This window comes from Cynocephalus volans, chromosome 4 (assembly GCF_027409185.1).
Source record: "Cynocephalus volans isolate mCynVol1 chromosome 4, mCynVol1.pri, whole genome shotgun sequence".
In the NCBI taxonomy this organism is placed as follows: domain Eukaryota; kingdom Metazoa; phylum Chordata; class Mammalia; order Dermoptera; family Cynocephalidae; genus Cynocephalus; species Cynocephalus volans.
This window is the reverse complement of record NC_084463.1, coordinates 142,436,665-142,463,792: the sequence shown is the minus strand read 5'-3', so window position 1 is coordinate 142,463,792 and position 27,128 is coordinate 142,436,665. Positions and strand designations below refer to the sequence as shown.

General features: G+C 41.2%; 1 protein-coding gene across 1 annotated transcript in view; it reads right to left on the bottom strand.

Annotated features, from left to right (window-relative positions):
• Positions 1-19,570, bottom strand: part of HSD17B12 (hydroxysteroid 17-beta dehydrogenase 12) — a 168,375-nt gene extending 148,805 nt beyond the window's left edge. Inside the window, exon 1 of the mRNA XM_063093393.1 lies at positions 19,286-19,570. Within this exon, the coding sequence (XP_062949463.1) occupies positions 19,286-19,445 (160 nt within the window). The 5' untranslated portion in view covers positions 19,446-19,570. The remainder of the gene's footprint in view (positions 1-19,285) is intronic.
• Between the last annotated feature and the right edge of the window lie 7,558 nt (positions 19,571-27,128).

Genomic DNA, 27,128 nt, shown 5'->3' with positions numbered 1-27,128 from the left:
GAGCACATTCCAAATACATCTCTTTGCCCAAGGACTTTCCCTGATGGCTGAAGCCACAATGCCCAAGTGCATAGGAGACTAGGAAGTGCTTGTGAATTAACGCTGCTCCCCATCAAAAGCCCTCAACCAGTGACTAATGGCCACTGGTGCATAAATCCCCATGCTTCCTGGCCCCTCAGCTGAGACCCTTGAAACTTGTGTTCTGCACTATTTTCCAGAGTTCTGTGGTGGGATTAACTTCCAGGTGACAAAAGTGCTGGATATGTTCCCTTTATTGACTGAACTCCCTTCTCTGTCTCACACCCTACTTGTGTTTCTTGAGATCACCTTTCAAATAAACTGCTTGCACTTGAATCCCTGTCTCAACATCCGCTTCTGGAAGAACAGAAACTAAGACAGGAATGTAAAAGGAGCGAAAAGCAAATGTTCCCATTCATAGTAATATTAACAAATAATTTGCAAAAAAAAAAAAAAAAAAAGTACTTCATGATGTTCAAGGAAGAAATATATTTTAGAGCAAATATTATTAGAAGATTTGTATGTTTATATATAGTCCTAATCTTTGCTGTTTTTTAACAATTAGACTCAAAGTACATTCTGGAAAAAAATTCATTTCAAAATGATTGCTATAAATACCTAAAAGGTACTGTTATGTCATCAACATGATAATTCATAAGAATCTAGCTTAAATAAAGATGAGAACAATAAATAAACCTTTATAGAAAAAGAATTCTCTAAATAACTTTTAGCCTGAGATGGGAACAGTGGGCTACTGAGTAAGAAATGATGGAAACTTATAATCATCTCTTAAAATAATTGATAGAGTTTGGATGCGTTGTCCCTGCCAAAACTCATGTGGAAATCTGATCCCCAAAGTGGCAGTGCTGGAAGCTGTTTGAGTCATGGGGGCAGATCCCTCATGAATGGATTAATGCTCTCCCTGGGGGGTGAGGGTAGTGAGTGAGTTCTTGCTCTATTAGTTCCCGCAAGAGCTCGTTGCTTGAAGAGACCCTGGCACCTCCTCTTTCTCTCTCTTTCTTCCTCTCTCTTGCTTTCTCTCGCCATGTGATCTGCTTGTAATCGCCGGCTACCCACTTTCTGCCATGAGTAGAAGCACCCTGAGGCCCACACCAGATACAACTGTCCCAGAATCATTAGCCAAATAAACCTCTGTTCTTTATAAATTACCCAGTCTCATGTATTCTGTTATAGCAACACAAAATGGCCTAATAAAATAATGGGACTTTAAACAGTTATGTCAAGCTGTGAAAGTCTTACTTGAAATAACACTTCACTAGCAATAATTTAACTAATATCCTTAATCCATTATACCTAACCACTCCTTTTGTATTAGGTTAAAATTAAAGCTTTAGGGTACTTCTTTAAAACTAACGCAATTAGTGGTTACATTAGTTTAACTTTTATTTTTATTTTTTATTTTTTTATTTTGTTGATATACATTGTGGTTGATTATTGTGGCCCCTTACCAAAACCTCCCTCCTCCCTCTCCTCCCTCCCCGCCAACAATGTCCTTTCTGTTTGCTTGTCGTATCAACTTCAAGTAATTGTGGTTGTTATATCTTCTTCCCCCCCCCCTCCGGGTGTGTGTGTGTGTGTGTGTGTGTGTGTGTGTGTGTGTGTGTGTGTGTGTGTGTGTGTGTGTGTGTGTGTGTGTGTGTGTGTGAATTTATATATTAATTTTTAGCTCCCACCAATAAGTGAGAACATGTGGTATTTCTCTTTCTGTGCCTGACTCGTTTCACTTAATATAATTCTCTCAAGGTCCATCCATGTTGTTGCAAATGGCAGTATTTCGTTCGTTTTTATAGCTGAGTAGTATTCCATAGTTTAACTTTTAATTTAGAAACAGCTTACATTAACAGAGTTGTAAAAAAAAAAAAATCTGTTTTAGTTATATTCTAAAATTGACATATTAGATAATCACATCAAAAGAGACTCAGGTGTTGATCACGACAAAATTGCAACAGATCCCAAAATAAATCTTGAAGCAATCTGACCCTAACACAATTTGATCAACTCATGGGGCAATTCTATTTCCAGGTTTCTATTGAAAATAAAAAACAAAAGGAGAAAAAAAGGCCCAAAGCCTTGTTTGTGGATAATTTTTTTTTTTTTTAACCAAACTATAGCATAAAGTGCTACCTGGGATACACTTAAACTGTTAAAAAACAATGTTCTCCCTTTCGTAAAATATTACATGCTGAGGCTACAAACTTTCTATCAACTATAAAATACAGCATAAAATTTAGGACAACTATAAATGGCAGCTGAATCAAAGGACTTAAGCAAGGAACTAAGAACATTTGGCTCAGCTTGGTACTAATCTACAGCAAGATCCACCCAGAACCTGTCAGAAATCAAGTCTCATTATTTTCTTCCCAAAGCCTGCTCCTTCTTATGTCTGCAGCAGTGCTCAGAGCTCAGACACCTCACAGTCCTTCTGAAGTTTGCTATGCCCCTCAACAGGACGATAAATTTATGATAAGAGCCCATGACTTCCACCTCCTATCTCTCTCTCATCTAACTCCCTTTCTCAGTCCCTGCCCCCCACCCCCCAACACTTGCCACCCCTGCTACTTAACCCAAGCCACCATCACCCAATGCCTAGCTCACTGGCACCAGTCTCCTGCTGGTATCTCCACTTCCTGGGCTGCTTCCTCCACATCTATTCCCAAAAATGCTAGAGTAAACTGTCCAAAATACAAATTTGATCATGACACTCTACCGCTTAGAATCTTTCAAAAATGTCCCACTGTCCTTAGGATAAACAAACCCCTTACCATAGCCTGAAGGTCCTTTAGCATCTGCACCCCCTACCACCACCACCACTACCATTTCTCTAGCCTTACTTCTTGCCTCTCCTCCCAGGACTCTCAGCCCCAACCTTCTTTTAGATAAAGTTCCTGAAAGTTCTCACTTTCCTCAAAGTCTTCACCCAAGGCATTCCTTCTGTTTGAAATACTCCCCTGTCCTCCCACCCCTCTCACCTGCCCATCTCTAATTCATCAATGCGGTTTAACACAGTGGCTACGACAGAAGTTCAGGAGACAGAGTTCAAACCCCAGGTGCTCCTCCACTTACTAGCTATGTGACTTTGAGCAAATTGCTTGACCTCTCTATCTTTTAGCTTTCTTTCAGTAAAATAGGGATATTAATATGACCTACCATCTTGGATTATGTGCAGATTAAATGAGTTAGATAAGCACCTTGTACATGGTACGCTTTTTAATAAACATTATGCCTTATTACCATTATGAACATCATCATCTTCTTTCTACTTCTTTTCTTCCACACTTTGAATTAAACGTTACTCCTTCCAGAAAACCTCTAAGCCCCTGAACTAGGTTAGTGCCCCCATAGCTGGTTCTTATTACACTTTCTGGAGCTGACTATGTAATGGTCTGTGTCCTCTGCTAGATCAACGGAGGTAGAGATCATGACTTTCTTGCTCACCACTACATTCCAATACCCAGCACTGGGTCTGGCACATAACCAGCACACAATGAATTATTTACCTGCTGAAAGAATGAATGACCCAACTCCACTGTTAAAACACTGCAAAGGTTATCCAGAGAGCCAACTAAAGTCAAAATTTCTTCTGGTTGAAACTTAGCCCATTTTTCCTTCTTCATCACCATTTAAAAAAAAAGACTAATTAGAACATCCTCTTCAATCTATTGGCTCTTTAAGAATCATCATCAAAAAGTAACATTTATATTAACTTCACAATAAAGATAATTTTTAAAAACCCAACTGTAAGGAGAGAAAGCAGACTTAAAACTTACTTTATTCCAAATGTAATAAAAATAAACTAAGATATGGGAACACTAAAAAAGCAAAAAAAAAATCACAATCAGAAAATAAGAGTAAAATAGTATTCTCTCCATTCTTACAGTCAAATTTTCAAAGTCTTCAGCTATGCTTCTAGTGACTTACATTAACCAAAAGCAAATTAAAACTTCTATTATTTTGGGCTGTCCAGTTAGCTCAGTTAATGCGTGGTATTATACCACCAAGGTCAAGAGTTCAGATCTACATATTGGCCAGCTGCCAAAGAAAAACAAAACAATAACAACAGCTCTTCTATTATTTTGCACTTACCAAAACCCATTCTTATTGACTTTCCATCTGTCACTTGCAATCTCCAATTGGTAAGAAATACTGGATGTGCTGCTTGTGTCCCTCACTGGATAGCAACATAATTGAAGTTCCAAGTGTTGTGTTTTGTTTTTAATCTATTTCAAATGCACATACACAGAACTAGCCTATAATAGATTCCCTCTATAACTGTCAAAATTAAGAGCAAATCATTGATGGTTTTAACACTATTATAAACCAAGCCCTGGTACCAAGAATAGATATTTAGCTAAAAAGCCTGTAGGGATAATCTACTGTCTTCTTCTAGGGCTGGTAGGACCATTGTCCAATCTTTCCAAAATGCACAATCTTAAGAACCATCTTATTTGTTAAAAATACATGTTCTCATGTTCTTCTCTTTTGATTCAGTAGGTCTGTAGTGAAGCCCTAGAGCACACTGGACTAATTCTTATGATCCATGTGAGTTTGGACATAGCCACAACATAAATAGACCTTTCACTTTCAGGCAACATCTGAGGAACTCTATCTTATGAGCTCTTGTGCAGGTATTCCACATTGCCTTAAAATCAACGTTATTCAGGAACCTTGGCAGTAAATTGGAGAGAACATGGAGCCTAGAGTCGGAAAACCTAGATTCAATCTCTTCTGCTATTTACTAGCAGTGTAACCCTTATACCAGGCACCGCATCTCCCTGTTGTCCTGGTACATTATGTGGAAAGAACAAAACCAACCCCAATCTGCCTTGCAGGGTTGGTGTGAAAATCATCCAAGAATATTTTTAAAGGATGTTGTAAATTAAGATGTCATCATTACAGTAGCATTTCATTAATTCAGCCTCCTCTAATTCTGAATGTGTGAATGCTGTCTAGCCCAATGTGAGTTTGTTTTCACATTATCTATAAAGAGATCATCACCTCCTTTCATGTGACAGGCAATGATAGGTATTGAAACACACAGATAAGCAGTAGCTCCCCTGTTCCACAACAAAATTGTAAGAATGAATGTGCGAGATTAGGGAAGCTTTACTGTATTAGCACTGTTTCTGTGACAGGACTGGAGTTTCAGCTATCATTAAAGCAAGGCTGGCAATATTTCCGCTGGAAGTTAGCTTGGTTGTGAGCAATTAATGCTAGTCATTACGGCAAACCCAATCTACTGAATAAGTTTTCTACACACTAGGAATGTTATGAGAACTTTAAAACTGGTATTTAAGTTTCTAAAAGATACTGTCCCCTTTCCAGGCCACCCTGAGGAGCATATACTAAAACACCATAATATTTCCTTGGCAATTTGATGTCATCGACTGATCAAAAGTTTTAGCTGAGACTATAGGTAAGAAATATTGGATCCACCGATGTAGCTTGTACCACTATGTATAATGAACAAGTTCCCCTGATGTTAGTGCCTATGTAGGGGGTACCAAGAGCACGGCATAATGCCCTTGAGGGCTACAGAGGACATGTCATTGCTTTAAGACTTCAGGCTCTTGTACAGAGAGGGCTGTTTTTGTCTCCCACCAGTTTTAGGAAGGTAAGTAAGATGAACCCCAGTTCTGCTACCATCCTCACTCTTACCACTCTTACCTCTGCTTTTCCTCCTCAACAGTTTTCCTCTAATTCAGCCCTGACAAATCTCTTCTACTCTGCTGTCAGAGCCTGCTGCTCATCACTCCTATCACTGCTTTTAATCAATCACCATAGATGCATATGCCATTTTCTGCCCTTTGCCACTGACCAGCTTGCCTGGCTATTCTTTAACCAGATGCATAATCTTCAACAAGTCATTACCTCTTCCAGCACATATTTTCCTAATAAATAGTTCAACTGAAGAGGTTGCTAACATCCCATCCAGTTCTGTTATCCTATCATGACTCTCTTCTGCCTGATGATTGTTCCATTTTCTCAAGCTGCTCACAAAATGGGTGACTGAACTTTTGAAAAGACTGTCAACCACCTGTAGTATCCATTTCTTTCCATGAAGTAAATAAACTACATACTCAGTGCTCTGTGGTTAACTTCTAGTGGTTACTGGCTCTACAAACTTACCATTCAGTGCCTTTACTACCAAAGAAATTTTCCAGGGCATTTGGTTGTGTCTCTAATAATTCAAAAATTCTGAAGACTCTAGGTTTTATTTTATCAGACCTTCAAAATAACGAAACTGTATTTTGGCCAACATATCCTAGAATCTAATTTTTCACTAATTCATTATGAATTAGCAATGTTTTACTGAAACTTAACTGGAAAAATATTTCTTAAAAAAAATCCATTTGCAAAAATTTTGTAACAATGATTTGAGTAAGAACAGTAAATACTGCCAAAATTCTGTTAATCTTTAAATGTTTACTAAACGTGGCAGAGTGCTTGGTTTCCTATAACAATTTCCTAAAACAATAGATGAAGAAAGGTTAGCTTGTTACCTGTGCTACTCAAGGACATCTTTTTGATCACTGCCTTTCACGCTTTCAAAATTCTTAACACCGCCCTGCTATCTTAACTCTGGAGCGAGTCTTTGTCTAGCCTGCCTTGGTGTACTTTTCAATCTAGCATTTTAGGTGTTTGGCACGGAGGTTTTAAAACAAAGAGGAAAAAGGGTGTACAAATTATTTGGCAAAATAAAACAAAAAATACAAAACCAAAGCAAAACACCCCATACTCCATTAAAACAAAAGAACTTCAAGGAAAAAAACTATTCATTCATTAAATAAAGTAATATTATCAGGCATCCTCGAGGGGCTTATAGTTTAGAACCAATGAGGTAATGCAAGCTCATACATATGCATACACACAACTAATAGGGTAAAGTGTGAAAAAAAATCCACAAAAAGGAACAAAATAAGCACTATCAGTGTCCCTAAAGTGCATAATCGCTTCCATCTGGACAGCCCACATGGAAAAAATTCATAATCTACACTCTGAAAAATAGGTAGAAGTTCACAAAGAGAAAAACGGAAGAGTGTGGACTAGGAGAAAGAGCACTTCAGGTAGACTGAAATTAACATTCAACAACTACTGAAACCTCTCTGACATTATGAAACTTCTGAAGTTTTTGTGTAAGGTGTAAGGAGTAATTTGATTGAAGGTTTTTTTTGAAGATTAAACTTGCACTGGAGTGAGTGTAAGATTTGGCAAGGTGATATACTAGAGGACCACAGATGTGAGAGAGACTGTGACGGTAGATTCAGTAAGATTTGGCAATTTCCTGTCTACATGTGGAAAGCATGATTCTAAGACTTAGAGACAAAGGACCATGCTGGCCACTTGCTGCAGTTGGCCCAGACATAATTTATTGGCCCACAGAGTAAACTGGAGAAACTTGCACCAAGTTTTAAAATTAAGAAACTTTCCACGTGAAAATCTAGATCTGAGGCTTCTCATGAAAAATGTAAGAGGACTGTGCCACTTTGCTGAAGGGTGACACTGCATGGTGGCCACACAGAGAAGACCATGCCTGATCACCTGCATGGTGTCCCAATGTGCAAGTTCCACTTCACTCATTTACTTGACCTTCCTGAGGCATTTGAATTTGCCATCCCTGATTCAGAGGCTGAATGACTAGCAAGATGGTGATATAATTAGCAAAAAATAAAGAAGTTCAGAACAGTTTGGGCAGAATAGAAAAGCTGAATTTTAGGGCCAGACCCGTGGCTCACTCGGGAGAGTGTGGCACTGGTAGCGCCGAGGCTGCGGGTTCGGATCCTATATAGGGATGGCTGGTGCGCTCACTGGCTGAGCGTGGTGCAGACAACACCGTGCCAAGGGCTGTGATCCCCTTACCCGTCAGAAAAAAAAAGAAAAAAAAAAAAAAAGAAAAGCTGAATTTTAGACATGCTAGGATTGAGGTCTCTGACAACCATCCAGGAGTGAATATGCAGTAAGTTATTAGAGACCTGAGAAAAAGTCTGGAAAAAAGAGGATGGATATAGATAGAAATAAGAATCATCCCCACAGATAAAAGTGATAGCAGGTATAACAACAACAATATCAGCTAGGATTTCTACAGCATTTACTATATAAATGTCTATATATAAATTCTATATAAATAGAATTTACTATAATTCTATTTCTCCAATTAAATCATTTAACCTCATTTAATCAATACATCAAACCTAGAATTATCCGAATTTTACAAATGAGGAAACTGAGGCACACAGAAGTTAAGGTGATATAGCTTATAACTGGCAGAGCTGGGATTCAAAGGCAGGTATTCTAGTTCCAGAGTCTATACTTGGAGAACTTCTTCCTCATGTTACAATCTATATTTTGTTTGTAGACTAAAGAATTCCATTTTTAGAGGTCCAAAGACTGCTAATATTTCTCAGATTTATAACTAGTAACTTAGACTGTAGAAAGAGAAGATAACCCACAAAAATACATTATCCCTTAATCTGAAAAATACTGGAATACCTTACCTAATAGATATTTTCATTTATTCAACAAATATGTATCAACACTTAGAATGTGCAGGCACTGTTCTTGGTGCTTGAGATATGTAGGTGAACAGAAAAGACAAAGATCCTTGCCTTTGTGATTCTCACATTCTGACAGGGGCAGACAAACAAGAAACATCATAAATGGGCAAAGTATACAGTATGGGGGTGGTGACAAGCACTACGACAAGAAGGAAACGTAGAGCAGGGTAACAGGGATCGCAGTGGGAGTGGAGAAGAGGATTGTGAGTTTAAAGGTAGGTTGCCTAGAGAAGGTGATATCTGAACAAAGACTTCAAGGAAGTTAGCCATATGGTTATCTGGGGGAAGAGAGAAAACCAGAGTCCTCAAGGTAGCAATACTAAGTCTGTTCAAGACACAGCAAGAGGTGAGCATAGCTAGAAGGGAAAGACTGAGAGGAAATGAGTGGAGATGAGGTCAGAGGTAAAAGGAGGCAGGAGGCAGGTGCTTTAAAGCCTGTTTAAGCCTCAGGATGAATTTTGGGTTTCAATCTAAGCAGGATGAGAAGCAACTGGAAGGATGTGGGCAGAGCATCACATGATCTGACCCAAGTGTTTCAAGGATCGCTCTGACTGCTGTGTGAGAATCAACTGTAAGGGAACCAAGGTGGAAGCAGAGACAGAAGACTATTGTTTTTATTGAGGCAAGAGATTCTGGTGGCTCAGAAATGACTGGTCTGGATATTCTGAAGTTAAGAGTCCATGGGATTTCCTAATAGACTGTACATGGAGACGAGTCAAAGATGACTCCAAGGTTTTTACAAATGTAACTGAAAAGTTGCACATAAAAGATGTTCTTAAATATATGTTACGTGGTATCCATAAAAACACAAAAAGTACTACACTAGAACCTCATTTACATCTGATTTCACTATCATAATAATCGTGAAAAGTATCATCCCCATTTAACAGATAAAGAAAGTGATGCTCAGAGTTATCTACCTTTGCTCAAAGTCAAACAGTAAGGTGAGCAGCAAAGCTTGCCCTTGCCCAGCTGACTAAGCCAATCCCTGTTTGTTAGCTATAGTTTCCCAGTGTGATACTCTTGAGAAACGCTAATTGTTCAAACTTCTAGCCTTTCCTCCTTTCCCCCCATTACTAGGTTATTTAAATAGAAATAGCTTTGCTTAATGGTGGTAAAGATAACTTTTCAGAAACTGGATAGTCTCCCTGGAATTGCCAGATGGAAACAGGGCAAATGCCTTGCTTCACTGGACAAAAATCAACAAATAAAAACAAAGCATTCCTTCTGATAGGGATTTGTGGCAGGCTTCTCAACTATCACGCTACAGTATTATGGCATTACCTTGAGAAAGCAATAACCCAGTTCCAGGGTTCATTCAACAACCCTATCACTCAGCCCCTAATGAGAGAAGAAATCCCCATACAGTGATTAGATTTTCCCCCAGGGAAAAATGGCCTCTGAGAGATGATAACCAGGAAGAGCACAAAAGTGGCTTCCCTTTACTATAAAGTATAAATTTGCATCTTTTTTTTAAAAAGGTAATTTTAACTGACATTATATGAATAACTTGCACTGGTCTGTCTCTGTGTGGCAATGTTTTCTCAAAGGCCAGCAACATCTTCAGAAAAGTCACAGAAATAAGAAATTCTGTTTACAGTTGTCAACCCAACAATGTTACCCTTTTGCTTAAAATCCCCTCAACTGCTGCCCATTGTTTTTAGGATAAAGACTAAATAGCCCTTTTCACTGGCCCCCTTCTCTCTACCCCTCCAGTCCGATCGTACATCATGCTCACCCTTTCCTGGCTCCAGAAACTCAGGCCTCATTTCATGAGGGTCCTGCCCTTTCCTGCCTCAAGAATTTAGCACTTGCTGTTCATTCTGCCAAGAATGATCTTCCCTCTGCTCTTTCTCCACTCTTCACCTCACTAACTCACACTCACCACTCAGACCTCAGCTCAGGCATCACTAGCCCAGGGGAGCTCTATGACCTTCCCTCACACACTCTCATAGAACCAAGTGCATCTTCTTCCAAACACGTACCACAACACAATTTGTTCATTTGATTACTGTTTGCCATCCCACTGGACTATTATAAGGTCCATGGTTGGCACTCAATAGTATTTCTGGTTGACAGATGGACAAATGAATAGTGTTATATCATACTATCCCCAAAGCCCAGTGAAGGCTTTACTTATCCTGCCTCCCTGCCTTAATCTCAAATCCAGTAGACATGCATGTGAATTGCTATATGCTGACTTTTTGCTAAAGATGACAAGAAAAGAAATGAAATAAAAGATATGCTGGAGTGAGCAGGACTGAAGCCATGTCGGGACCTAAAACTGCCTGGGCTGTGGGGAGATTTTAAAAAGGACAGTTTTTTTTTCTGTCCACTCTTTCTTCCCACTCCCTGACTTTCTTATCTTGCTTGCTAAATATTGGAAATCATGGCTGAGAAGCTCATCAGTACTTTGCAAAGCTAACAGTTCTTTCTTTGAGACTTGTAGAGTTTTGAGAAGTGATCAAGGCCAAATGACTGGAAGCTGACCCTGGGCACCAGCCAAGTCAACCAGAGTTCTGCGAAGCAAAACTATGCAAAAGACTTTGTAGAAGAGTAGATTCTATTCTGGAGCAAATCAAAATCTGCAGGGACCTGAGATAACAGCAAAGATGAGAAACCAGACGTGGCCTTGGTGAGACCACGTACTTGACTCACAGACACAGACCCCTTGTAGCTCATGTCTCCTTCTCTCCCACGTTCCTTTTCACTTCCCACGTTCCATTCCCTCAATCCCCGCTTTAAAAACCCCTCGTAAATCTAAGTTTTTGAGATGGGACAGTCCACCATCTCCTTCAGCTGAATACATCTGCCTTTTTAACACCAACCATTTGACTTCTGAGTCTTTTTTTCTTTCTTTCTTGAGGGAGCAGGCAGCCAGACCTGAATTCTGTAACAAGTTCACCATTAAAAAAATTTTTTTAACTTATCCTTATCTACAAATAGCATTTTATGGCATTGGAAGTGATCTATTCACATCCATTTAACCATGTATTCTGAACTTATAGATTTTATTATCTAAATCTTCTGACAATTTTTTTCTGAAACTGGAAGAAATAAATTATCCTCAATTCAACCAACCAAAACAAACAAACAAAAAAGATTAGTTTTGAAGCTCAACACTCTCAATTGGAGTAGCAATGGTAATCTCAGTTTTCTGAAGATGCAGTCACCCAAGCAAGATATTAACTTTTTCTAACTACACCTTTTCCTGGCAATTAGCTCAAGTTAGAGCCTGACTTAGAGCTCAATGCTACTAAGGCTAATAATACTGTTAATTATAACAAGTTATTAAGCACTTATGTGCTAGGCACTGCACTGTCTGTTTTACACGGCATTTGTTCTCATTTACCCTTCACAACAATCCTATGAAACCTGCTCGTAAGTAGAGGAGCTAGAAACTGAAGTCTAGGTTTGGGTTTCCAAGGTCTCAGGTTTAACCTCTAAATAGGAAAGTTGGTGCTGTGAAGACGGGAAGAAGAGAAAAAAACAGGCCAGGGGCAATGGGGGCAGATGGGAGCCATGCGGGGAGGGAAGATATTCTAATTCACAGAGTACAGAGGCTGAATCTCTAAACCCTGGAAACCTCCCTCTTTGGTTTTTCCTCAAATAAAATCAAGCCATGCTTCTAGGTCTGATTCTCCAGCTGCACCTGCTTCCTCTTACAGAAGCACTAGTATGTTAAGGTTGCTTTGCTAACTCCAATCTGGAGAACTTGTTCCACTTAGGTACACAAACTCCCTTTTGGGAGCTGAAGCACAGAATGAAAAAATATTCAAGAACTTTTCATGGCTAAGTTTATTTCCCTGACCTTTCTCACCTGCCCTGCTTTTCTGAAAAATAAGGCCCTTGTAAGGACTACTGTGATCAACATCAGCTCACCAGCAAGAACAGGTATCTGCACCCTAACATTGGCGTTCCTGAATGTCAACAAAGAGCATGTTACATTTACCAAGCTGAACCTCCAGGGAGAGGCTGAGAATGCCAGAGTGATAAACAGAAAATAGCATTTGAAGTAAAGTGTAGCCAACTCTGCTTTGTTAAGTACCAAAGTGACTTTCCAACATTTCCTCATGCAACAAGATTCATGACTATAAATCTGAAGAAAATCCCAAGCTACTTGATTCTAAAATGTGCCAACTACTCTGCAGTGCTTCCAGAAGTACCAAGCATGTGCAAACTTGAAGGTATGGCTTCAATCAGGAAGCTTTTAATAAAGTTCTTAGGGTATAAAGAAATCCACTCCCAAGTACTCATCCAGTCTATGTAGGTTAATCACCAACACGGTGTGTGGATGTTGCAGAATGGATGACATAGCTTCAAATCCTGACTCTGCAATTCACTAGCTATGAAACCACAGACAGGGGAAGTAATTTACTTAAGCCTCCATTTCCTCTTCTATCCATTGGGGATAGTAGAGCTCAGCTCAAACAGAGATTAAAAATAATCTCTATGGCCGGCCCGTGGCTCACTCAGGAGAGTGCGGTGCTGATAAAAATAATCTCTATGAAGTGCCTGGCACACTTCAAGCATTCATTCAGTAAATGATAGTTATATTTCTTCTGGGCTTGCCAATTTAAATAATTAACCTTTCATATATAATACTTCAAATCCGATGATACCTCAAAATCTACTTAGAGAAAGGCACCTAACAACAGTAGGCTCTGGTTACTCAAGTAGTCTTCAGCCATTTGTGTAATTATCCAATGTGAAAACAGAAATTGTGACCACAACTGTGGTTTTGGGAATCCTTTGATTCTTAGAGCTTGGCTAAGCAAAGCCGGTTTTGATGAATGGCTTTTCCAGAGGAGAACTCCACCACCCCATGCCCTTTTTAAACTACTTCATTATCCACTGAATCAGGAAAATCTTGGAATACCACAGAGCCAAATGAGCTCTATCAGTAACCGAAGCTGCAACATCTCTGCACATCTAATGTAGCTGTGCAGAGGGCAAAATGCCAAGGTAAAGGTAGTTTGTGAAATCTAACCTCACTCCACAGACAAAATATTATTCAGCAATGAAAAAAAAAAAAGGAGGGCTAGGCAATTACTCAGTTGGTAGCACACTGTGTTGATAACACCAAGGTCAAGGATTGAGATCCCCACAACTGGCCAGCCACTCCGTGCCACCCTGTGGCCCCCTCTGCCCCCCCCCAAAATGAACTACTGATTCCATGCCACAATGTGGAGGAACCTTGAAAACATTATAATAAATAAAAGAAGCCAGTCACAAAGAAATACATACATATTGCATGGTCTACTTATACAAAATATCCAGAAATGGCAAATCTACACAGACAGAAAGTAGATTAGCAGTTTACTAGGGCTGGGTGGAGGTTGAGGAGTGAGAGCTAAGGGGTACAGGGATTCTTTTAAGGAAGATGAAAATGTTCCAAAATTATTAGATTTGATGATGGTTGCATAACCCTGTGAAAATAATAAAAACCTTAAATTGCATACTTTAAATGGGTAAATTGTATGGTATGTGAATCATATCCCAAGAAAGCTGTTTTAAAAATCTAAGACTTCTGGTCAAGATGGCAGAATAGATGGTCCCCAGTGTCACTCACTCCCACAAGTCAACTAATTTACAACTATTAAAAAGCAATGACAGCCAAGCTGGGGCCACTAGAGATCAGGGAAGGAGAAGCAGAGACCTACAGAGTGCATGAAGGTAGGAGAGGCCAAGATGGGAGAAAGAAAAAACCTCTCCGACCATTTTGGGCCCCAGCCACTTCCAGGCTGGAGCTGCTGAGCGCACAGAGCAGGAACCAGCAAAAGCCACAGCTGTGCCCTTTGGGTGAAGTTGCTTGGAGGTGGCAGGGGAGAAGATGGCCTTGGTGGTCCCCAGGCCAGCAAGACCACTAATAGGGTTCCTGTGGACCCACACAGGAGTGGGGAGCCACAACTACTGAAAAAAAGGAGCCACTCAGAGACCGGTGAGTCATTGCAAGGGACCTGCATACAGCCTGTCCCATGGGAAGTGTTTGCAGCAGGGGTGGTGGGGGAGACGGGCCCACTGGGACACAGCAAGGACAGCTGATCTGCCCCCCCCAATCAGCATAGGACCACTCAGAGGAGACTGGTCAGGAATACAGAACTGTATGGGTGAGTTTGATGAAAAGACTCAGACCCAGACCAGTGTTTCTACACAACCCAGGTGCACTGGATTTCACTAAACCCAGAAGTCCTATAAAGTCAGCAATTAAAACCTGAGCTGCACAAAAAGCCTTCCCCAGGGAATCAACAGCAAAGCAGCAATTTAGCTCAACCACAGAGCTCAAGTACTCATCCCCCAGAAAGTTCCCCCACTTTAGAAGTAAGCAAAGGACAATAAATTAGTTCCAGCACAGAATTTAAGTGGTGGGAACAGCAAATAATCCAACACAGAACTGAAAGAAAAAAAAAGTACCCACAACCAGAGACAAACTTTGATATTAACTAGTGAAGTTTTCATTTCACCAAAGAACACCTATAACACCCAGAAGGACAAGAAGTCCCCTGGGCTACCAAGCCAGAAAGGAGGGACAACCATGCACACTACCAGCACCATGGGGCCCGCCCGGGGTCCAGAGGTATGGAGCCGGGGATCTGACTCTCCTCCCACAACCAGGCACACCACCATAGCCACCACCAACTAGGTAAGGAGCATGCCAAAAACATCACCTCCATGTGGGTGGCCCACCACAGCCACCACAGTAACCACAGCTGCTGCAAAAGCAGCTAGATGCCACAACCACTGTGCAGATGGTCTGCCAGCCACTGGAGTGCACTGACACAAGGAGAGTCACCAGCAGGGACCAAACAAAAGAAGAGGATGTCTTTCTCCACAAAGCTCATTCCAGAGTGACAGAAGAAGCATCCGCTCTACAATAACATTGGGGGACCTGAACACACCTCTCAGCATTGGACAGATCATCTAGGCAACAAACCAACAGAGTAATGATTACTCTTTCAGAGGGAGAGAAGAAATCTAGGGTTATCAGTGGTGGGAGGAGGGAGCGAGAGCAAGATAGGGAGAGACTGGACAAGGGGCATAAAGAATAAGTATGATTTGTAACCACATATATGCTAGTAATATTGATTTGATCAACATATGTCAATGTTGAACCCAATAAATATGTATAATCAACTATGATTCAATAAAATTTTTTTTAAAAAATCTAACTCATTAGGGCCGAACCCGTGGCTCACTCGGGAGAGTGCGGCACTGGGAGCGCCGCGGCCGCAGGTTCGGATCCGATATAGGGATGGCCGGTGCGCTCACTGGTCGAGCGCGGTGCGGGCAACACCAAGCCAAGGGTTCCGATCTCCTTACCGGTCACAAAGAAAAAAAAAAAATCTAACTCATTAACTGATTAGTAGATCCTTTATTCTTTGCTGCCTGGAGCAATATCCTCTCCATTAAAAACTAAAAAGGCTCATAGTGCTGTCTTGCATTTAAAGTTATAAAATATGTTGGCTATTGGAATTATACTTAACTTGCCTTTGCATCTATCATCTCACTTTATTTCAATAGCAATCGTTTTAGATGAACTCCAGTGCTGGAAGCTCAAATAAATGCAAACTTTATCTATGCTCAAACCAGATTCTACAGATCACATTCTTTATTGCACTACAGCAATGACTGCTCCTTTATGTAGTACAAACTGACCGCCTTTGTTAGCAATCTTTTTTTGATTAGTTGCTACACTGACCTTCAAACCACTGAAGCTCCCCTTTCACAGGATCTCTTTGTTCTCCTAAGAAATACAGGAAGAACCCATATAACAATGACAGGACAGATGTGCTAAATTGGCTAAACCCATCTACTAGGGGACTAGTGAAACCAGGTTGACTCACTTGAGTGAGAATGCTACTGGAGAGAACTACAGAAAAGAGCTGACCTCGCTCTTGATAAAGGAGATAAGTTAGAGTATGAGCCAAGTAATAGATGGTCTTAAAAACTGAACTAGATTAAGGAATCTCTGGTCTAGAGTATTTTTACTGATTGCAAAGCATACTTGTATTTCGGGGTTTTTTCTCAAGTTTCTGTTTTTAAGTTTAGAAGAACTTACATCTGATCAATATGCTAGTTACTGTGGGAAAAGACAAAAAATGAGAATCTACAGTCACTGCCCCTCAGATCCTAAAATTTGAGGAGGAGAGCTCAAACATACTTACCTGAAGAGATTTAAGAATAATAAGAATAAAAGTATGATATCAATTCAACACACATTACTATTGAGTACTTAAAATATTTAATTGGTTATGGAGAGGAAGATAGTAAATGAACATTAGTACCAACAAGCGCAGCCAGGCCAGCAACGAGCATTGAACCACCTCAGGAAGTGCCCTGAGCTCTCCCGAGCCAGGGCAGTGGGGGACCTGGGCCACACACCCCTGACACATGCAACCAGGCCAGTGACAACCACCAAGCCAAAGCAAGAAGGGCCCTGGGCTCCTGAGCTGGGGTGGTGGGGGGTGAGGGTTTTTGCCACACCCCCCAACATCTGCACCCAGCCCAGCAATGACCAAGCCACCTCTCGAAGCCCCCTGGGTTCCCCTGTGGGAATGAGGGGAGTATCACAGGCCTCAATCTCACCCCTCCTCCTTCCATACCATTTCCTTCCCCTTTCCCCTCTCCCTCTCCCTCCCAACTGCTCCACAACATCCTAGAATGCAAAAAACTAATATGAATAAAATAATATTTTCTTTAAAAAAAAATGAACATTAGTAGCAGTAAAGTACATAATGTCTCCCTAATACTGCCTCCTACTAGTTTATTCAAAGAAGGTTGCACAGGAATAAACAGAGACTCTTGAAATTAACATAGCAATTTTGTAGAGGAGAAAACTTATTAGTACTATTTATATACAAAACTTAATTCTAAAATCATAACTTTGGTTAAAACAAATTATCTAATCTTAATCACAATTCAACCCTAATTATTCAAATGTCATCTCTGCTGGTTTGTTTTTTCAAATTATTTTTCACCCGTCGAACTGACACAAAGAACCTATTGTAGAGGAGCTACTCTTAATTTTCTTTATTTTTCAAAGACTCCCATAATTTGGTGAGATAAAGGAAGTATTTTCTTCTAAGATCCAGGCCACATGTAAATGATGTTATAAAAAACAATTTGATCACCACTTCTGCTTATGCACTTAAAAAGGAAAGATTTTCAACAATCCAGGATAAACTGAAGTTGATGTTATTTCATTTCACCTTTGACACTATGATCCTCTCTGCTATCCCAATGTTCTAGTTCAAATTTCATTTCTAAATCTTATATAAGCACTTCCCTTAATTTATCAGTTAGCCTTCCTAAAATCACAACATTTTATCTTGATATATGATCTATGGCACTTCTGTCTTGTATAACTATTGCAAAAGTCTACAAGCAAGCTTTCCAAAGATGACAACCAACAACTTGGGCAAGTCAATTGCGAAATTATAATCTCGATTATAATCAAGTTGAGACAGCAACATCAACCTTAAAAGAAAACATCTCGAGTAAGAATGGACATACATGTGAGCTCTTTCTATGATGTGAGGCAACTGTTAACACTGTAACACTTTTTCACAATCACTTATTATCTTTTGATGATGTTTTCTTTTAAGGTTTACGTTGCTGTCTCAAAAGGTTAACTTATTATGCCTTTCTACAAAATTGTTTAAATGTTATTGAATGAACAAAGTAAACATGGAGTAACACTGTGTGTCTTTCTTGAGCCCAGTGTACAGACAACCCTAACCACATCAAGGTGACATGCTTAGGAAGTGAACATTCAATTATAACACATCAAAACGAAAAGTCACGTTAGAAAACAACCATCAGCACATCATAAGCAATCATTGATTAAAAAAAAAAAAAAGAAGAAGAAGAAAGAGACGAAAAATAAAGCAAAGAAGGAAACACAAAAGGAAAGAAAAAAGCGAGTGCAAAACTTCCCTGCAGGTAATTTTCCCAGTCTCTCCAGTCTGACCTTTGCCCTTCATTTTAAAAATCCTCCGACTGGGTGGAACAAGATCCATGTGTTTAGTTCACTCTTTGCGAGGATACTTTTCCCTACAAATGTCCTTCTGCAAAAAAGTATTACTGACTTCAATGAAGAGTTATTTTGCGGAAGCGATAGTTCTTGCTACTCATCAGAACTACAGAACAGTTTGCCGAAGTTTTTTTGTGTGTTTTTTGTTTGTTTGTTAACGGCTTTGTAATTCTATGAAACAGGCCAAACCCAAGTAACTGGAGAGGTAAGGTTCCACAGAACAGAAAGACTTCTGAAATTCCATGTCCTACACCCCTTCTTCCACCCTCACCCCAAACAAGTCACAGAACGCTTTTCACTCTTCGCACAGGGCCAGTATTCAAACCAAGCGAAAAATGTTATGTTCAGAAACCCGATAAGCGGCGAACCAAGGTGGGTTAAAGGACACAAACCCCAGGGACTTGAGGCAGGTTTCTCCCGCACCCACCAAGCCGCACTTTAGACCCCCCAGTGTCGAGCCAGTAATGTGTTTAGCAGTTTAAACTCTACAAGTAGTCTAGGCCAGCCACAAGACGGCCAAGGGAGCCAGGGCGGGCCCGCGGGACGCAGGAGCCTCGGGGACGAGCGGGTAGCTGGGGAGGGGAAGGCCAAGAGCGGGCCGGGAAGGGCCCAAGCCGCGAGCCGCAGCAGGAGGGCGCGCGCAGCGCCGCTGCCGACTCACCTGCCCATTCACCGAGCGCCGGGCCGACCCCCGCCTCGTTACCCACGCCCCAGACGCGAAGGGCCGTGAAGAGACAGTACGAGATGCGCAGGGCCAGGTAGGCCACGGTGCCCGCGCCCACCCAATACAGGAAGCCGGCAGCAGGCAGGGCGCTGTCCATGGCTTTCGGCTAGGCCTCACTAACTCCGTGAATGAAAAAAACGAATGAATGAAGCCAGAAGGAGGCGCCTGCCGTGACGCTGACGACCACACAAATAAGCGAGGCCGCTGCACTGCTTTGGCCCTAAACCCCACCCATGGCGTCACTTCCGTGCCGCCATTGGTGATTTATCGTTCCCTCTGCGCGTAGTGCCTCCACCATTGGCTAATTCCTGTTCTACTGTCCCGCCCACTCCCCTCCCGGGCGCACCGGGCAGTGTCTCCGTTCTAAGGCAATGGATGGCTCACTTGCCAATCAAGCTTTAGTCCCGCCCAACACGTCACTACGCCCCCAGGATTTTTATCCCGGGAGACCCGTCTCACCCCACCAAAGAGCGAAGATCTCTCATTGGCTGCCACGGTCCTCGCGAGCGAGGAAAATTGCACTCCGATTGGCCAGTCAGACCCAGCCTGGTTTGAGCTCAGGTTTGAAGACGGAATGGGATCAGAGAAGCCGCCAGTCGGTGGGAAGACTTCAGTAAGAAGTGGTCGTGGAGCCCGGGTTTTATTCTCTCCTCTTTATAAAACACTTCTGTGTCATTGTTAAGTGTGCTGTCCTTGTTCCCATAAACTTTTTCCGGAAAAAGCCTAGCGATCTCCTGTTTCTGCCCCTTCCCCGCTGCACGCATTCGCTCTGGTTACCCTCACTGATGGAGGCCTTCGAAATGTCAGGCCTCCGGTTCAAGGCTGATAACTTGATGGAGTCACATAACTATAATACACCATGGCATAAGAGCTGGAGGATGAATGAAAAATATACTGTAGGAACACAGCTTGCTAAGCAATTAGCTTAGAGAAGGGAGTCTCTTAACTGGGCTTTAAAGAACGACAGAGAATTTCACTTTGTTTAAATTTCCATCTTGGGGGACGAAGAGTAGTTTCGAGGGGACACAGAGTGTACAGGCCGGGGAGAGGCGTGGAACTACTTCAGCAAAGTTCCAGAGGAGAAAGACCACAAGGTAAGTTTAAGAAATCGTATAAGGCAGTAATACACTGCTTCACGCTATACTGCCTTCAAGAGTTTGTTTCTTTTTCCCGCATGGATTTGGGCTCACATAGGTACCTAAAATTTATTCTTAGCCAGTAGGGGGCTGCTGATTCCAGACTGAGAGTTTTTTTGTAAAGCTGGAGCTTAAGAGTAACGATTCTAAGCGTAATAGTTCCACATATCTTGAAGCTAACTTCATAGTTTCGTGATATTTAGTTTGAGCCTTCTCTCTCACTGCCCAACCACTCCCCTCCCCCCTTCTCCATTCCTTTGTCAGATCAATTAGGTATAACTGTAAGGCTAAATGTTCTTCATAAAATGTCAATTGTCCAGCAGAATTCAGCCATGCGAGCTGAGCTGGCACCTTATTTTGTTTTCATAGAATTTGATACCTTTGGCTGGGGCTGTCTCTCGAGTTCAACCAAAGTCCCACCATTACTCTCCCTCACCTCCTCCCTCTTCTCAAAATCTTTGCTGACAGTATAGCCACTCTACCCTACGTGATTTTTTTCAGTCCCTTGCATTAAAATATCAAGAGCGCATCCTTATAACCCCTAGGTCATGGGTTCAGATCCCTGCACAGGCCAGCCAGAAAAAAAAAAAAAGAAAGAAAGAAAGAAAGAAAAATCAACTGTAAGCAGATGACTTTCAAATGTCTCTGCCCAGGCTCAACTTCTGATTAGAAGCCTAGACTCACACACTACTACTACTAATAAATATATATTATATGTGATATATATATGTTATATATATTTTTATATCTATATAATCCCACCTGCCTACTCAGATGTAAAATAAACATCTCAAACTTAATATGTTCAAAATAGAACTCTACCCCCAACACATACACGCATGCACACACACACATGCGTACACTCACACACACACCTCTTCCCCTTTTCTTTCCCATCTCTGTTAATAGCACCACCATTTACCCCCTTTATTTTTATTTTTTTGTCAGGTGGCCTGTTCGGGGATCTGCACCCTTGGCCTTGGTTTTATCAACACAATTTAGCCCCTTTATAAGGCCCAAAATGTAGGGGTCAATCTTGATCCTTTTTCTTTCCATTACATTTCATATCCAATTCTTGAGCAAGTCTTGTTCACTCTACCTCCAAAGTACATCTTGACTGACCACCTCTCCCCCTCTCTGCTACTACCAACCTAATCCAAATCACAAGCATCTCTTGGCTGGAATATAGCAATAGCCTCCTAACTAGTCTTCCTGAACCCAGTCTTGGGGTTTGTTCTCTACGCAACAATTTAAGTGTTTATTTTGTAAAAGTAAATTAGGTAGCATTTCTTCTGGTCAAATTCCATCAAGGACTTTATATCACATTAAAAACAAATTTCTCCAAGATTAGGTTATTTGCCTTGACCTCTCCAGCAGCATCAACCACCCTCTCCTGTGCTCATTTGATTCCAGCCACACTAACTTCTTGCAGTTTCTCAAATAAGTACAGTTCATTCTGGTCTCAGAGGTGTCTACTTTCTGTTCCCTCTGCCTGGGACTTCTTACCCTCCATCTTTTCATGTCTCACTCTGTAATATTATTTAAGCTTTTGCTCACACATCATCCGCCTTAGAATGGTTTTCTGAACATCCTACATAAATATTCCAAATAGCCTCCTCTCCTCTGCCCCATCAATCCTTACCCTTTTATCCCACTTCATTTTTCTTATAGTACTTAATGCTTTCAAACTGTTTATTTGGTTTTTGCCCATCTTCTCAGTAGAATGTAAGTTCCTGATAGTGACCTTTTCTTCTCTATCTTCACCTACATGTGAACCCAAGAGTACCTGACACTTAGCAGGTATGTAATAAATGCCTGTTGAATGAATAAATTAAAATAGACTGTCTAGTGGGAGAGACATTCAAAAACTTCCAACTAATTACATGTTAAAAATTTTAATAAGTACAAAGAAGAAAAAAATAGGGCAGAAGGAAAGAGGATAATAGGAGAATCTAATTTGGGTGGGAGAGAGGAGACTGCTCTGAAAGGCCTTTCTAAGGAAGTGATGTTTGAACTGGGATCTGAGAATACCTAGAAATTGAGTAGGATGGGGTAGAGTAGAGGAGAAAGCAACAAATACCCAACAGAGGTTTTCTGGTTTTGAAGAGTACATGTACATGCCTGTAGCAACTACCACAGTATCTGGCATAAAATTAAATAGGCAATAAAAAACAATTGTTGATATAGGATTTTTTTTTATAAATAGGGACATGTACCATGGAAATGGACTTTCCATTGCTGATAGAATTCATTTGGGGAAAAAAATATAAAAAATAAAAGAATTCATTTTGAGTATATTATTTTAACTAAAAGGAATATTGAAGATTAAAACCATCTCATTTTGGTATTCATTCTTTTTCTATAAAGTCTAGGTATCACTACCCATGCAACTAACAGGAATAGTCTTTATTAAAAATATACAAATTTATTATACCCATCTCAGCCTCCTTTTAGTAATATTGTTTTATCTACTAAAAGAAAAAAATAGTGGCTTTCACACAGTGGAGTGGTATGCCAGATAAGTCCTTTGGCATTCAGGTAGTCACACACTTTTGGGAACTGAACAACAATGCTTTGTCTCTGAATAAATTTTACAAGCCACTGGAAACTCTGATGCATACAAGACCATATAATAATGGCCCACTCTTATTCAGCAGTATTCTGTGCTAAAATTTAACATATAAACAAGGGTTGGCAGAGCCACACTAACCTAACATTTGAGACCATTAATAGCTCTCCAAAAAGGAAGCAAAACTAAAACTCTGGGCTTCAGTGTCAAATAAATCTGGGACCAGATCTTGATTCCACCTCTTATTAGCTGTATGATCTTGTACAGATTTAACTACTAAGCATTCAAATTCTACATCTGTAAAATGGGGACAATAATACTTAAGCACTTAGCAGTAACTGGCACATGAATATTAAATGTTCAGTGAGTTAGGCACTAGTCTTATCCCCATTTTACAGATGAGGAAACTGAGGCCTAAAGCATTTAAGTAATTTTCCTTTGGACATGTAGAGAGTATGTGGCAGATGGGGATTTGAACTAAAAAGGTGTGGCTATGAAATCATGTCTCTAGAACTAGTTCAGAGAAGGCAGCATAAAAAAAAAAATGACTAAGGGAAACTAGAAGAGTCTCCAGAAATATTTGGTTGTTACACAAATAACATACTCAGACACAACCACATTGGATTTTTTTACTCTTATTTATTAAGATTTAGAGTTCAGAAGAGTATTTAATATGGAAAACCATAATTAGGGAATTTCACAGAAGCTAAGAATATTTAAGAATACCACCTTGGTTAATCCTTTAGGATACAGAGCTGAACCTTCATTTGGCTATATAACAACACATATTTTTAACAGTTCTGTCTTCTGTCTCATCTTCATTTATACATAGTTCAAAATATTGAACTTTAACTTGCCTTTATGTTCAGTTGTCCAATCCTGGGTTAAAAAAACAAAACAAAATGCCATGATAAACTAATTTAAAAGAAACTGAATATTTAGCATTAGAAATTGGGAGTTTACCAAACTTCTTTAACAAATAATATTACCTTAAGAAAGGAACATTAACACTTATTAGACTTCATTATTGTATTATCATTTTCAAAGCAATTTCACATATATTATTCCATTTAAACATCACAATAACACCCCCATTTTTTCAACAAGGAAATGGGCTATTTAAATTGAACTTCTTGAGTAAGTAGCACTTTAGTGCAATTGACCTTGTTCTAGAACCAAGGTGTCTGCATTAAACATCCAGAGCTCTTTTTACTCTATCACCTATTTTATAACAGAACTTAGGCTCACATTTTATGGAGATTTCTGTAAACACATATCTCAAATAAAACTGAAATCATTTATTTTGAAACAAGTGATTATATAGATTTAATATTTTGCTTATTTTTTTAGTTTCAAAGGTTCACAGAATTCTATAAAATGAAAAAGTATCCCACCCCACTGCCTATTCCCACTAATCACTGTTGGCAACTAGGAGCATAGTCTTCCTTTTTTATTCCTAGGAAGTATAAAACTGTATGATATATACAATATACATATACGCACATACTTTTTTTAAAAAACTGTGATCTTATAAACATAATCCAACAACTATCTTTCTCCACTCATCATATACCATTAAAAATACCATAGTGAAATCTTTTTTTAAAATTGAAACATAATTGATTAAATATATTTGTGGGGTATAGATGTGAATATCAACACATGTGCACAATATGTGATGATCAAATCAGAATAATTAGTATACGAGTTTCAAGATGGCGGCGGCTGCGGCGGCTGGCGCGGAGTAGCTGAGGTGTAAAAGGCGGCCACTGGGCCTCAGGCAGCCGGGAAACTTGTGGACCTTCCTTTCACCATCTCTTAAGGGAGGACTACAGCTGCTGGCCGGTCGTGGGGGCTCAACGCCACTTTGCCCCCGGCAGGAGAAGCTGCCTCATTTACAGGCAACAGCTTTGAAGTGTGGAGCAGGAAAAGAACTGATTCTTAGCTGCAAAAGCGAGTCTTGAAACAGGGAACACGGCGCCAGGGCTGCTGTGGATGCAGCCTGGATCCCGGAGGCTGGGGCCGCACTGAAGGCAGCCAGCTGCCCTATTCAGGATTCGAGGTTTCAGGCCGGCATTAAAGAAGACTCCTGGGAGCACCCGAGCCGTGCCACGACTGAACAGCCCGAGGCGGCAGCGCCGAGAACACGGAAGGCGACAAACCAGAGACAGAGAGCGAACACCCGACCTGGCACAGCACTGTGAGTGATCCCTGGCACAGCTCTGTTCGGGGGGTGGATGCCCACGCGGCTCCCGCCTGCACCACCAGGCCACTCACCGCCCCAGTGCTGCCTCCATTTTCCCAGGTGCGGGCAGCTCCGCCCTGCTCGGCCATCACTGAGCCCATTTGCTTGGCCTGGCGCGGGGCTTTCCAGAGCCTGCGGGCCGGCCTCCTCTCCCACTCCCTCCACGGTTCTCTGGTGGGGCTGGGGGCGTGGGGTGTCCCGACCAGTGTTGGGAGGGCAAGGAAGTACGGGCGGGCCGACTGTCACTCCACCACACCCTGGACTCCGGCCCCGGTAAACTTCCTGTTACTGGGAGGCAGATACCATCTCTGCGACCACCAGTTTGGAAAAAAGCCTAACGAATTTCTGGTTGGGAATAGTGTGGTAGGAGAGTTCCCAGGTCCGCTTGAACCTGCCGGAGAGCAGGCTGCAGGCGGGCACTAGACTCGGTTTATACCAGGTGGATACAAAGGTGAACAAGACCCGAGAAAGATCTACACAGTGCTACAAAGGCACCCAGAGAGACCGGTCGTCTGTGCCTAGCAGAAACCTGGTAGACTTCCTGGGCGAGGCGGTGCTGAGCAGGGTCTTGAAGGCCCAGCTGATAGACGAGGGGTGCAGAAGACACACCCCAGCCCAGCACAGTGTGCACAGAGGGGGGAGACGTGCGGCCAGGGAGGCGGAGACTCGACAGAAACCACACACCCGGTGGGGTCGCCACTGCATGATCTAACAGCCTGGGCCAGAGCACACGGAACGGGGAGAAGTCCTGTACAGGAAGTGAAAGCTCAACAGAGATCACACACCCTGTGGTACGTGATCCACCAGCCCAGCAGAGTCCAAGCTGACCAGAAAGGTGGATCCCCGGAGAAGCCCAAGACCCGAGGCAACCACACACAAGGCACTAGAGGCCAACTGAGCAGTCACGGCGGGAGCCATACCAAATTGGCAACCACAGCAACATCCTAGTTAGTCATTAGTCTCAAACCGGTGGACTGTGAAACCCCCTGCCACAATGAATAAACACCAAAAAAAAAGACACCAGAAATACAAAAAATCAAGAAAGTACACCACCAAAAGTTAATAAATCTCATACTCTAGATCCTATAGAACAAGAAGCCCTTGAAATAACTGACAAGGAATTTCGAGTGATAATTCTAAGGAAACTGAATGAGATACAAGAAAACTCAGCTAGACATCATGATGAAATGAGGAAAAGTATACAGGATCTGAAAGAGGAAATATACAAGGAAATCAATGTCCTGAAAAAAAATGTAGCAAAACTTGCTGAACTGAAGAAGTTATTCAGCGAAATAAAAAACACAACGGAGAGTTTAACCAACAGGCTTGTCGAAGTTGAAGAGAGAACCTCTGAACTTGAAGATGGGCTGTTTGAAATAACACAAGCAGACAAAAAGAAAGAAAAAAGAATCAAGGACATGGAAGAAAATCTGAGAGAGATATCAGACAACCTCAAGCGCTCAAATATCCGAGTCATGGGTATTCCAGAAGGGGAGGAAAAAGGAGATTCCACTGAAAACATATTCAACAAAATAGTGGCAGAAAACTTCCCAGGTATAGGAAAAATCACAGATCTTCAGATCCAGGAAGCTCAACGATCTCCAAACGTATTCAACCCAAAAAGGCCTTCTCCAAGACATGTCATAGTCAAATTGGCAAAACTCAGAGACAAAGAGAGAATCTTAAAAGCTGCAAGAGAGAAGCGTCAAATCACTTATAAGGGAGCCCCAATCAGGTTAACATCAGACTTTTCATCACAAACCCTAAAAGCTAGAAAGGAATGGGATGATATTTTCAAAATACTAAAAGACAAAGATTGCCAGCCAAGAA